The sequence below is a fragment of the Dysidea avara genome, chromosome 3, assembly GCF_963678975.1.
Source record: "Dysidea avara chromosome 3, odDysAvar1.4, whole genome shotgun sequence".
Taxonomy (NCBI): domain Eukaryota; kingdom Metazoa; phylum Porifera; class Demospongiae; order Dictyoceratida; family Dysideidae; genus Dysidea; species Dysidea avara.
Genome location: NC_089274.1, coordinates 29,613,681 through 29,628,516, shown reverse-complemented (window position 1 = coordinate 29,628,516; position 14,836 = coordinate 29,613,681). Strand labels below are relative to the sequence as shown.

Genomic DNA, 14,836 nt, shown 5'->3' with positions numbered 1-14,836 from the left:
CTCTTTACAAAATGGTTTCTTTGTAGCTGAACTTTCTCCAAGGTAACTTCTTCTAACTGATCTTTCTACAGGGTGATTTGTTTGTAGCTGAACTATCTACAAGGTAATTTCTTCTAGCTGATCTCTCTACAGGGTGATTTGTTTGTAGCTGAATACTGTACAAGTGATTTGTTTGCAGCTGAGCTCTTTACAGAATGGTTTCTTTGTAGCTGAACTCTCTACAGGGTGATTTGTTTGTAGCTGAAATCCCTACAAGGTAACTTCTTCTAGCTGATCTTTCTACAGGGCGATTTGTTTGTAGCTGAGTTCTCTACAGGGTGTTTGTTTGCAGCTGAATTCTCTACATGGTGGTTTCTTTATAGCTGAACTCTCTACAAGGTGACTTCTTCTAGCTGATCTCTCTACAGGGTGATTTGTTTGTAGCTGAACTCTCTACAGGTGATTTGTTTGTAGCTGAACTCTCTACATGGTGGTTTCGTTGTAGCTGAACTCTCTACAAGGTAACTTCTTCTAGATGATCTTTTTACACTGCATATTTGTTTGTAGCTGAGTTCTCTACAGGGTGATTTGTTTGCAGCTGAACTCTCTACATGGGAGTTTCATTGTAGCTGAACTCTCTGCAATGTGACTTCTTCTAGCTGAACTCTCTACAGGGTGACTTGTTTCTAGCTGAACTCTCTATAGGTGATTTGTTTGCAGCTGAACTCTCTACATGGTGGTTTCTTTGTAGCTGAACTCTCTACAAGGTAACTTCTTCTAGCCGATCTTTCTACAAGGTGATTGAGTTTTTTGCAGCTGAACTATTTACATGGTGGTTGCTTTGTAGCTGAACTCTCTAAAAGGTGACTTCTTCTAGCTGAACTCTCTACAGGATGATTTGTTTGCAGCTGAACTCTCTACGTGGTAGTTTCTTTGTAGCTGAACTCTCTACAATGTGACTTCTTCTAGCTGAACTCTCTACAGGGTGACTTGTTTTTAGCTGATCTCTCTACAGGGTGACTTGTTTCTAGCTGAACTCTCTACAGGTGATTTGTTTGCAGCTGAACTCTCTACATGGTGGTTTCTTTGTACCTGAACTCTCTACAAGGTAACTTCTAGCTGATCTCTCTACAGGGTGATGTGTTTGTAGCTGAATTCTCTACAGGGTGATTTATTTGCAGCTTAACTCTCTACAAGGTGACTTCTTCTAGCTGAACTCTCAACAGAGTGATTGATTCTTTTGCAGCTGAACTCTCTACATGGTGGTTTCTTTGTAACTGAACTCTCTACTGGGTGATTTGTTTGTAGCTGAACTCTCTACAGGGTGATTTGTTTGTAGCTGAACTCTCTACAGGGTGATCTGTTCATAGCTGAACTCCCTATAAGGTAACTTCTTCTAGCTAATCTTTCTACAGGGCGATTTGTTTGTAGCTGAGTTCTCTACAGGGTGATTTGTTTGCAGCTGAACTCTACATGGTAGTTTCTTTGTAGCTCTACAATGTGACTTCTTCTAGCTGAACTCTCTACAAGGTGACTTGTTTCTAGCTGAACTCTCTACAGGTGATTTGTTTGCAGCTGAACTCTCTACATGGTTTATTTCTTTGTAACTGAACTCCCTGCAAGGTGACTTCTTCTAGCTGATCTCTCTACAGGGAGATTTGTTTGTAGCTTAACTCTCTGCAGGTGATTTGTTTGCAGCTGAACTCTCTACATGATGGTTTCTTTGTAGCTGAACTCTCTACAAGGTAATTTCTTCTAGCTGATCTCTCTACACGCCGATTTGTTTGTAGCTGAACTCTCTACATGATGGTTTCTTTGTAGCTGAACTCTCTACAAGGTGATTTCTTCTATAGCTGATCTTTCTACAGGGTGATTTGTTTGTAGCTGAGTTCTCTACAGGGTAATTTGTTTGCAGCTGAACTCTACATGGTAGTTTCTTTGTAGCTCTACAATGTGACTTCTTCTAGCTGAACTCTCTACAAGGTGACTTGTTTCTAGCTGATCTCTCTACAGGGTGACTTGTTTCTAGCTGAACTCTCTACAGGTGATTTGTTTGCAGCTGAACTCTCTACATGGTTTATTTCTTTGTAACTGAACTCCCTGCAAGGTGACTTCTTCTAGCTGATCTCTCTACAGGGAGATTTGTTTGTAGCTTAACTCTCTACAGGTGATTTGTTTGCAGCTGAACTCTCTACATGATGGTTTCTTTGTAGCTGAACTCTCTACAAGGTAATTTCTTCTAGCTGATCTCTCCACATGCCGATTTGTTTGTAGCTGAACTCTCTACATGATGGTTTCTTTGTAGCTGAACTCTCTACAAGGTGATTTCTTCTATAGCTGATCTTTCTACAGGGTGATTTGTTTGTAGTTGAACTCTCTACATGATAGTTTCTATGTAGCTGAACTCTCTACAAGGTGATTTCTTCTATAGCTGATCTTTCTACAGGGTGATTTGTTTGTACCTGAACTATCTACATGATGGTTTCTTTGTAGCTGAACTCTCTACAAGGTAACTTCTTCTAGCTGATCTCTCTACAGGACAATTTGTTTGTACCTGAACTCTCACATGATTGTTTCTTTGAAGCGGAACTCTCTACAAGGTGATTTGTCTGTAGCTGAACTCTCTACAAGGAAACCTCTTTTAACTGAGCTCTGTACAGGGTGAATTGTTTGTAGCTGAACTATCTACAAGGTAACTTCTTCTAGCTGATCTCTCTACAGGATGATTTGTTTGTAGCTGAACTATCTACAAGGTAACTTCTTCTAGCTGATCTCTCTACAGGGTGATTTGTTTGTAGCTGAACTCTCTACAAGGAAACCTCTTTTAACTGAGCTCTGTACAGGGTGAATTGTTTGTAGCTGAACTATCTACATGGTAACTTCTTCTAGCTGATCTCTCTACAGGATGATTTGTTTGTAGCTGAACTATCTACAAGGTAACTTCTTCTAGCTGATCTCTCTACAGGGTGATTTGTCTGTAGCTGAACTCTCTACAAGGAAACCTCTTTTAACTGAGCTCTGTACAGGGTGAATTGTTTGTAGCTGAACTATCTACAAGGTAACTTCTTCTAGCTGATCTCTCTACAGGATGATTTGTTTGTAGCTGAACTATCTACAAGGTAACTTCTTCTAGCTGATCTCTCTACAGGGTGATTTGTTTGTAGCTGAATTCTGTATAGGTGATTTGTTTGCAGCTGAGCTCTTTACAGAATGATTTCTTTGTAGCTGAACTCTCTACAAGGTAACTTCTTCTAGCTGATGTATCTACAGGGTCACTAGTTTGTAGCTGAATTCTCTACATGGTGGTTTCTTTGTAACTGAACTATCTATAAGGTGACATCTTCTAGCTGATCTTTCAACAGGGTGATTTGTTTGTAACTGAACTCTCTACAAGAAAACTTCTTCTAACTGATGTCTGAACAGGGTGAATTGTTTGTAGCTGAACTCTCTACAGGGTGATTTGTTTGTAGCTGATCTCTATACAGGTTACTTATTTCTAACTGATCTCTTGAATTCTGTTCAGGGTGACTGCTCTATTAGGATGACTGCTCTATTAGAGTATCTCGATCTCGCAATTGCTACACCAAGTTGGATTTCGTGTTATAACTCCGTGGCTTTAAGTATGATTCTTCTACACCATTGAAGAGCCTTTCTAAGATGATAACTCCATCTGTACAGCGATTTTCAAAGCATTACCCCAAGTGGTTTATCTGGTAGGCGTGGCAAGCATAATAATAATAAAAAAATTAGCTAATCTTGATTGCATAATTGTTACACACTGTTGATTTTTTCGCTGTATCTTCCTGGTTTTTAGCTCGATTTCTTTCAAACCACAAAAGGTTTGAGGTTCAATAGTTAACCTATTCACCCACCGATTTTCAGCTTCTTCCCATATGCGGTTTACCCTGTAGGCGTGACAACATATTGGTGTTATTTTTCGTGCATAATCGCTCATAACTCTTTGCCTGTTTATGGTATTCCAGCCAAAGTTGGTACAGAGATGCGCCTTTATACCCTCCTTCTGTGTGCCAAATTTCAAGGCAATCGGATAACGCGTTCGCGTTTTATAGCAGTTTTTGTAAGTGTGCGAAAAGAGGAAGAAAAATAAGAAGAAAAAAAAAACGAAGAAACTAAGCCAATTTTTGAAGTCGCATATCTCAGGAATGCCTGAAGCGATTTTGCTCAAATTTGGAATGTGGAGTACTGAAGTTGGAGGGAATGTACACAGCAAAATTTGTCTTGTTTCATCAAGGCAGCACAGAGCTACGGAGGTGCGAAAATTGCGTTTTCTTTCTTCCTGTCAATATACTGACGGGGTTGCGCGCCGGCTTCTTGGGCCGCACGACACACTACCGTGTGTCTGGATATGTGACCGGATTTGCGAAAAGGGGTCTTCCACACACATCCAATTTGCCAACTTTGACAATTGATAACTTCAGATTGGAAAGAGCTATTGCCTTGAATTTTGGACAGTGGTGAGCACCACTATAGCTGAATACGTGGTGAAATTTTCAGGTTAATATGTTACTTGAACACTGAGTTATGGTCTCCAACGTTTATGGAATTGGATGTGTGTGGAAGACCCCTTTTCGCAAATCCGGTCACATAATATTATATTGATTACAGAAATTTCCATGGTGGTTTCTTTGTAACTGAACACTCTACAAGGTGACTTCTTCTAATTGCTCTCTCTACAGGGTGAATTGATTGTAGCTGAACAATCTACAAGGTAACTTCTTCTAGCTGATCTCTCTACAGGGTGATGTGTTTGTAGCTGAATTCTCTACAGGGTGATTTATTTGCAGCTTAACTCTCTACAAGGTGACTTCTTCTAGCTGAACTCTCAACAGAGTGATTGATTTTTTTTGCAGCTGAACTCTCTACATGGTGGTTTCTTTGTAACTGAACTCTCTACTGGGTGATTTGTTTGTAGCTGAACTCTCTACAGGGTGATTTGTTTGTAGCTGAACTCTCTACAGGGTGATCTGTTCATAGCTGAACTCCCTATAAGGTAACTTCTTCTAGCTAATCTTTCTACAGGGCGATTTGTTTGTAGCTGAGTTCTCTACAGGGTGATTTGTTTGCAGCTGAACTCTACATGGTAGTTTCTTTGTAGCTCTACAATGTGACTTCTTCTAGCTGAACTCTCTACAAGGTGACTTGTTTCTAGCTGAACTCTCTACAGGTGATTTGTTTGCAGCTGAACTCTCTACATGGTTTATTTCTTTGTAACTGAACTCCCTGCAAGGTGACTTCTTCTAGCTGATCTCTCTACAGGGAGATTTGTTTGTAGCTTAACTCTCTGCAGGTGATTTGTTTGCAGCTGAACTCTCTACATGATGGTTTCTTTGTAGCTGAACTCTCTACAAGGTAATTTCTTCTAGCTGATCTCTCTACACGCCGATTTGTTTGTAGCTGAACTCTCTACATGATGGTTTCTTTGTAGCTGAACTCTCTACAAGGTGATTTCTTCTATAGCTGATCTTTCTACAGGGTGATTTGTTTGTAGTTGAACTCTCTACATGATAGTTTCTTTGTAGCTGAACTCTCTACAAGGTGATTTCTTCTATAGCTGATCTTTCTACAGGGTGATTTGTTTGTACCTGAACTATCTACATGATGGTTTCTTTGTAGCTGAACTCTCTACAAGGTAACTTCTTCTAGCTGATCTCTCTACAGGACAATTTGTTTGTACCTGAACTCTCACATGATTGTTTCTTTGAAGCGGAACTCTCTACAAGGTGATTTCTTCTATAGCTGATCTTTCTACAGGGTGATTTGTTTGTAGTTGAACTCTCTACATGATAGTTTCTTTGTAGCTGAACTCTCTACAAGGTGATTTCTTCTATAGCTGATCTTTCTACAGGGTGATTTGTTTGTACCTGAACTATCTACATGATGGTTTCTTTGTAGCTGAACTCTCTACAAGGTAACTTCTTCTAGCTGATCTCTCTACAGGACAATTTGTTTGTACCTGAACTCTCACATGATTGCTTCTTTGAAGCTGAACTCTCTACAAGGTGATTTCTTCTAGCTGATCTTTCTACAGGGTGATTTGTTTGTAGCAGAACTCTCTACAAGGAAACTTCTTCTAGCTGATCTCTCTACAGGGAGATTTGTTTGTAGCTGAACTCTCTATACATGATTTGTTTGCGGCTGAATTCTCTACATGATGGTTTCTTTGTAGCTGAACTCTCTACAAGGTAACTTCTTCTAGTTGATCTCTTTACAGGGTGAATTGTTTGTCGCTGAACGATCTACAAGGTAACTTCTTCTAACTGATCTCTCTACAGGGTGATTTGTCTGTAGCTGAACTCTCTACAAGGAAACCTCTTTTAACTGAGCTCTGTACAGGGTGAATTGTTTGTAGCTGAACTATCTACAAGGTAACTTCTTCTAGCTGATCTCTCTACAGGATGATTTGTTTGTAGCTGAACTATCTACAAGGTAACTTCTTCTAGCTGATCTCTCTACAGGGTGATTTGTTTGTAGCTGAATTCTGTATAGGTGATTTGTTTGCAGCTGAGCTCTTTACAGAATGATTTCTTTGTAGCTGAACTCTCTACAAGGTAACTTCTTCTAGCTGATGTATCTACAGGGTCACTAGTTTGTAGCTGAATTCTCTACATGGTGGTTTCTTTGTAACTGAACTATCTATAAGGTGACATCTTCTAGCTGATCTTTCAACAGGGTGATTTGTTTGTAACTGAACTCTCTACAAGAAAACTTCTTCTAACTGATGTCTGAACAGGGTGAATTGTTTGTAGCTGAACTCTCTACAGGGTGATTTGTTTGTAGCTGATCTCTATACAGGTTACTTATTTCTAACTGATCTCTTGAATTCTGTTCAGGGTGACTGCTCTATTAGGATGACTGCTCTATTAGAGTATCTCGATCTCGCAATTGCTACACCAAGTTGGATTTCGTGTTATAACTCCGTGGCTTTAAGTATGATTCTTCTACACCATTGAAGAGCCTTTCTAAGATGATAACTCCATCTGTACAGCGATTTTCAAAGCATTACCCCAAGTGGTTTATCTGGTAGGCGTGGCAAGCATAATAATAATAATAATAAAAAAAATTAGCTAATCTCGATTGCATAATTGTTACACACTGTTGATTTTTTCGCTGTATCTTCCTGGTTTTTAGTTCGATTTCTTTCAAACCACAAAAGGTTTGAGGTTCAATAGTTAACCTATTCACCCACCGATTTTCAGCTTCTTCCCATATGCGGTTTACCCTGTAGGCGTGACAACATATTGGTGTTATTTTTCGTGCATAATCGCTCATAACTCTTTGCCTGTTTATGGTATTCCAGCCAAAGTTGGTACAGAGATGCGCCCTTATACCTTCCTTCTGTGTGCCAAATTTCAAGGCAATCGCATAACGCGTTCGCGTTTTATAGCAGTTTTTGTAAGTGTGCAAAAAGAGGAAGAAAAATAATAAGAAGAAAAAAAACACGAAGAAACTAAGCCAATTTTTGAAGTCGCATATCTCAGGAATGCCTGAAGCGATTTTGCTCAAATTTGGAATGTGGAGTACTGAAGTTGGAGGGAATGTACACAGCAAAATTTGTCTTGTTTCATCAAGGCAGCACAGAGCTACGGAGGTGCGAAAATTGCATTTTCTTTCTTCCTGTCAATATACTCACGGGGTTGCGCGCCGGCTTCTTGATTCATGCAGGAGCACCCTCAGTGCATTGACAGCAGCAATAGCAATATTCATGCAGCAGCACCTCACCTTTCAAGAACGTGGCATGTCACGTGACCGCAAACCTGTTAAACCAGTTTGTTGATTACATAATACTTGAAACCATCTCAACATTACTTCACGTGCTTAGATCATAGCGCACCCTTACGCTATAGCGTGCACTTAGGTCACAGAAATTATGTGCAAGTTCTTATAGTGTTACATCGCGATATCTGCAGCATGCATGTTAACTTCAATTTATTGTGATACAATAAATTACATTTTTGAAGTTACAATTTTCCCATACATTGTCAATGAGAGGGGCAACAGTTGCCCCATCTCAGTAATCACACAAATCATGGGATTCAAGTAATGTCATATCTTATGACCTAAATACACTATCCATTTAAAACTTGGAGAGATTATTGTTGACATTCACATCTACAAATTATGTAATATTGAGAGATATGTACTTTTGAATTTTTAGTTTTTGCGTATGTTGAAATACCTCATTTTGTGATTACCCAGAAGGGGCAACTGTAGCCCTTTCACATAGATATGTATCGGAAAACCACAAATTTCAAAATGTCATATCTTATGACATATATATGCTATCCTTTCAAAATTTGGAGAAGTTACTTTAGCCTAATAATACTGGGAAATTCAGGTTGCTAGGGGCAACGGTTATTTCTATACGCTATAAAGCCTTATTATGGAATTTGTCTATTGCAATTGCATCACGTGCACACATGTGTGCGCTTATTGGAATTATATGTGTGATAAGTAGCACCATGTGTCATAGCAGTGGCGTGGAGTGAAGACAGCTTGTAATCTCGCTTATTTGAATTATATGTGTGATAAGTAGCACCACATGTCATAACAGTGGCGTGGAGTGAAGACGGCAGCCAGGAAGAGCCAGTCTGGGAAAGTGCTAACGTACTTTGAACCCGGTGAGCCCATTCCATGTACGTAGCTATGTCCGTTTTATGATAGTGTGAATGCATGCCCATGCGAGTGCGCATGGTGCGCATGGGACAATGATTGGTACATTGGTAGGCCTCTAAAGCACTGTGTAAATTAAAGTTGTGACCGAGGTTGTCGCGAACAAGCTAGATAAATAGTCACTCGTGCACGTATATAAGGTGAAAAAGCCACCGTTTGCCACCCCCCCTCCTTAGGCTAGCTAAAACACAGGAAAACAACATATTTTTGTTGTACAGCTGTAGTTTAAAAGTGCTACAAGAAGCCATAAAAATGTGCACCTGCTTGCTTTTAGTATTCAGGGCTTACCATCAGCACAACAAACACATGCAGCCTTGGTCAGTCTTGAGAAGTGTCATGGGAGAAACAAGTGAACACAACATGAAATCACTAGCCATTTTTTAACCAGTTATCACAACTATCTGAACTAATATTAGCAGGGGATCTAATGAAATATTTGTGGGGACTTTGTTGTCTATGGTGTTAATACAGGCCACATCCTCATAGGCAACCAACCATAGCTAAAGCCAGTGGCATTAAAATTTTCAAGTTGTCCTATAGTTATGTAAGTAGCAGGTAAATTATGAACTCCAAACTGATTAATTACATTCTGTTAAAACTCACTTTATGCCTATCAAAAGGCGTAACAGGTATGATCTAACAATAGGAACAGCATCAGTTTCTTTGTCCAAAAATGGTGTCAATTGTGTTGATCCTTTACTGGTGTATATGCAATCCATCAAATAATCAATCAGTTCAGGAGTTGGTTCTTTGGAGTCATAAGTTTTCTCAAAGCATAAAGTGGAGATTATTTCAATGAAAAACTTTTCACAACAGTGGATGAATTTTAAATACTCATGGAGTTCCTTCCTACAAAATGCACAAAATCACTATTGTGATAACATATTAATTACATTTGCAGAATATGAACAATTGCTCCCAAAATCACACAGTTTGATTATGTGATGAGAAAGTGAGTAATTAATCATACTAGCTGCAATGGAAGTTATTCAAGAGCAACAACCAGTGATTCACAAGTAGCTATTTAAGCATACAATAATGATGCAATTATCACTCAACAGTTACATGGTCAAATGGCTGCATATGTGTAGCAGTGGACAACAAAACATCAGTAGGTAGTTACACGCATTTCTGTAAATACAACAGTCAAAGTTGCAAACAGCTTTGCCTGGTGCAACAACAACATCATGTTTCTGGATAAAATTTGGAACTAAATCTATTTAACAGGCTAAGAGAAACTATACTTGTTGTCTATTTTCTATGAAACTGAGATGCATGTTCAGTAATGTGAGTAAAGTATATACGTCTTTTGACTATGACCTAAATTGATGCACAACAAAAAACAAATAACAAGTTGCTGTTGAGCTACTTCTAAAACCCAGGTACCCATGCAGTTAATCAAGACTCACGGTAGTGAGGCACGCGGCCAAGAAACTACAAAGAGCACGCCCAATTAAAAGACGTGTGGCCATTACTGTGAGTTATTTACATGTAGGGATGGTTTCACAATATTAGCCCTGAATTACGCAACATCTCTCAATAGGTTTGTATTGTGTTACATAATAAAAAAATCTTTTTTCGTAGTAGTACTTTTCTTGCGACGGGTATTTAGACACATTTCGCTTTATTTCTCAACCTTGTGTTACACCTAGCGTCACCTTATACCAGTCAACTTACCCATGTTTGTACAGTCCATCTAGCACTGACATTATCTAATCCTGGTTTGTTCATACGCATATTTTCTTCGATCAAACCTCTAATCCCTACAATAACTTTTAAAGACACGATGTGAATACAAGCCCTAATGTCTGATAAACAAGTTGTAAAAGCGTGTAGAACCATAAGTTCCCTAGGGAAGGTGCTTTAAGCAGAAATCTTTTAAACTCCATTTAGTGCCACGCCTCATGCGTGCATTGATAATTGGCAGATGTCTTATAAACAAGTGTGAAAGCGTCAAGAACATAGTGTCACTTGAGAAAGTGTTCCAAGCATAATTCTTGTTGCCACACCACACATGGTGTATTGTGTGTTCTGGTGGTGCTCAAACCAGCTTGTTAGCTACATAGCATTACCCACCCTAACAGCAAGTAGTCACTCCCATTGTGGCTTTCGTCATGCATGTCATTTAATTAATACACAAGTTACATAACAAAATATATCACATTAATTGTTTGTGTCATTAACAATAAAATTCTGACAATAAAATGGGATGCAGTAGAAACTGTCTAAGCCAGTCACCTTTGGGCCAAGATTTCTTGGCCTTAATAGGCAGGTGGCTAGGTAAATTAGTGTATAAACTTCTCACTAGGGGAATTTAAAGCTGGTCTTTTTAAAGAGGTGGCCTTTCTATACAGGTGGCCGCTAAGACAGGTTCCTCTGTAGTTAGTCCCATCGCAACTGTACGCCTCATCCTGGAAATTCAGAAGATTGTAATCAACTGAGATATAATGCCAAGATCTTATCAGGCCTCATCGTCCACGTACACTTGACAATTGAGAACTAAAGAACACACATAACATTATAAAATTCCTTTGTCTACTTACCCCTTGAACCTTGACCTTAGTTGCCAAGTTTAGAGCAGGTTATGTATGTAGCACTGCTGACCTGAAGATCCACAATGTCCTTGATGTTACTACAGTCCACGCACACTTGGTGTACAGTCCACGTACACCTGACAATTGAGAACTACATAACATTATAAAATTCCTTTGTCTACTTACCCCCGAACCTTGATCTTAGTTGCCAAGTTTAGAGCAGCTCTAGCCAAGTTATGTATGTAGCACTGCTAGTAAGAGAACCACATGCTATGACCAAGTACCCTGTACCTGTAAAATTAACAGGCGGGCATTAAATACAATACAATTAAAAATCTGTCACTTTTTATGTAAATGACAGATTTGGGGAATTCATCACATCTTGAGGTAATACAAAATTTGAGGACCTGAAAATTCATCACACCCTTGAGGTAATATGTTTAAGGATTCACAAGTTGGCCCAGCAGTGACCTTACTACACAGTGTCCTGATTAGACAGGTTTCACTGTACATAAAGACCAGTATGCAATGTGAAAGAGTATTTTTTTGTACAAGCATCATGTAGATTACATTACTTCTTCCACCAGGACTTCTAAATTGGCACTACAGTGACAATACTGAAAGCTGTTTGGTCTGTACGAGTACGCCTTGTTGACAATCCATCCATGACATATAATTTCAAGCAGGAAAATATTGGTACTTGCTGCTACTCAACTTGGTACCATCACAGAAGTTTTCAGCTTGGTCTCAGTGAATGTGCACTAGTCAGTGCAGACGTCTGACAGTCAAAAACCAATCGCATACACGCGGTTAATCAGTGTGAATAGATGTGGCACTTTCACACTAGCCTCATTTTTTTTCACTCCTCCTTTCGTTACTGAACCTCCACTCCTCGTTTCGTTACTGAACCTCCTCTCCTCTTTTCGTTACTGAACCTCCACGAAGAGCTGAGGACATCAGTATTCTCGCCGGAGACTCCGGCTTTAACATCATAGACGTTCTTCTTCAAACAGTGTAGACTCTACGTATCTTAGTTTCAAATCAGTTAAGTACGCTTCGCCGCTCCATTGAAATCCAGTTACAATACAACAAATATTTAGTAGTATTCAGTCCTCTAAAGACATGGACTGCCATCAATAATTAATGTAAACCGCATATCACGTGTATTCACTTGAGGTGTTACAAGGACTTTCCAAGAGATTTCCCCTAAATAGGCCACGTGATCATTGTCAGTCAAGTGGAACTTGTTCTTGGTTATGGCTCTACAATGCGGTGCTCGTACTTTAATGTATTTTAGTGTTTAATAATATTATATTTCTCCCTCAAGACATGGACTGCCATCAATAATAATATAAATCACGTATCAAGTGTCATTCACTTTTCACTTAAAGCGTTACTGTGCGGGGTGTTTCCAAGGGATATCCCCTAAATAGGTCACGTGATAATTGTCAGTCAGGTGGAACTTATTTATTTCCATTAATGCACCATGGAGCTTGTGTTGTGGCTTTTATTAATTGATCATTATGCACATACCATGGTGCAACAAAGTTTTGTAACAAATCGCTGGAATGTGGTTCGTGGTTTGCTGGTATGAGCTTGTGTTGTGGCTTTCAACTTTTGTAACAGATTGCTTAAATGTACATATGCATGTGGTTTGTGGTTGTCAATGATTGTGTATATGAGTTGGGGTTGTTCCACAGAGCTTGCACAATATTCAGATGTCTGCATGACGACACAAGGTTAAGTGAGACCTGTAAAAGAACAAGCAGGCACTCATGAACTTAACCTTAAAAAATTAAACACACATACAACTAACTTGGAACATCAGTCGCAACACCAAAGACACTTGCTTGGATATCCTCATGGCTTAACTATGGAGTGACATGTGTAATTAACCTGCACTAAACAGTATCTACAACACAATTTTCTTTTCTGCAAGAACTTTTTAGCACCAAGTAAAGGCACTACCATCTCTCCTACAAGACCATTTCACAAGAGATGTGATATTAACTTGAGTACAACCAATATGTGGTGTATGTTTGTGAACATGTGTGTATAGTGTTTGCACATTTTGTGTGCGTCTTGTGCTTGTATATGATGTAAGCGTGTGTTTGTATGTAGTGAAATAAAAATAATAGTACGATGTTTGTGATCTCTTTCATAACCCTTAGCAAAGCATCTAACTCTACGAGTGGCAAACCAAGTTGATAGGTCATCCTCATGGCACTATGGCAGTAGTCATAGCAGGTTTTATTCATTGACAAGTACAGAATGATTGATATACTCCAATAGAACAGCCAAGCAATAAATACTCTAATAGAACAGTCAGGCAATAAAATACTCTAATAGAACAGTCATTGAACAATATAGCTGAATATTCACATCTCTGTCTGAAAACACTCCCAGATCCCAGATGCAATCTCAGAGTCAAGATGGTGGCATTTCCCAAGATCATCTAGAAAAGCATGCTTTGCAAATAAGTGCTTTACACACATCTTTGGTTACCCTGACTGTAGCCATTATTGCTTGGCATGACCAGTAATTTCCACTGCCCCTTGTCCTAAGAAAAAATTAATAGCTACTAAAGGAATGTATGTTATATGCTCACCACCTATCAGCAGATTTCTATTTGGTTGCAACACCTCTACAAGGCAGAATTCATCATACACCCCCCATGACTTGAACATTGGGTCTGTAAATTATATAACTGACAAAAATTAGTGATATCCCCCCCAAAAACACCTTTGCGGCGCGTCCAAGAAACTACAAGTATCTGTAACCCAATGTAAAACAGATAAGCTGTAGAAAAATACTCCATGAAATTAATGGGTAACTGAAAGAGCTGATATCTAGAGCGGCCAAGAATCAATAATGTTACTACAACTGACTATGATTACCAAAGAATACCTTGGTTGTAGAACAGGTAAATAAAAGTAACTGGCAACTAAAACAGCTGATATCTGAAGCAGCCAAGAATAAAAGTTAAGTTGATACAACTTACTACAATTATAAACTTGCAACATTGAATCCTAATCATTCAACTGTGTTCTAAGTTGATACAACTTACTACAATTATAAACTTGCAACATTGAATCCTAATCATTCAACTGTGTTCTATACATTCACTCTTGCTACATCCTAAAATTAATTCTTTGTAACTCTAATTGGCTGGTAATTTGGCCGCCTTTTTCAATAGTCAGAGTAAAGAAAAAAAGGCGGCTAAATTACCAGCCAATTAGAGTTACAAAGAATTAATTTAGGATGTAGCAAGGGTGAATGTATAGAACACAGTTGAATGATTAGGATTCAATGTTGCAAGTTTATAATTGTAGTATGTTGTATCAACTTAACTTTTATTCTTGGCCGCTTCAGATATCAGCTGTTTTGGTTGCCAGTTACTTTTATTTACCTGTTCTACAGCCAAGGTATTCTTTGGTAATCATAGTCAGTTGTAGTAACATTATTGATTCTTGGCCGCTCTAGATATCAGCTCTTTCAGTTACCCATTAATTTCATGGAGTATTTTTCTACAGCTTATCTGTTTTACATTGGGTTACAGATACTTGTAGTTTCTTGGACGCGCCTTTTTTACAGCAAAGGTGTTTTTGGGGGGATACTATCTACACAAAACA

The 14,836-nt window shown here is 38.9% G+C and overlaps 1 protein-coding gene across 1 annotated transcript in view; it reads right to left on the bottom strand.

Annotated features, from left to right (window-relative positions):
- Positions 1–14,836, bottom strand: part of LOC136250635 (E3 ubiquitin-protein ligase rnf213-alpha-like) — a 486,640-nt gene that overhangs the window by 85,698 nt on the left and 386,106 nt on the right. Inside the window, exon 76 of the mRNA XM_066042860.1 lies at positions 9,274–9,519. Coding sequence (XP_065898932.1) covers positions 9,274–9,519 — 246 coding nt within the window. The remainder of the gene's footprint in view (positions 1–9,273; positions 9,520–14,836) is intronic.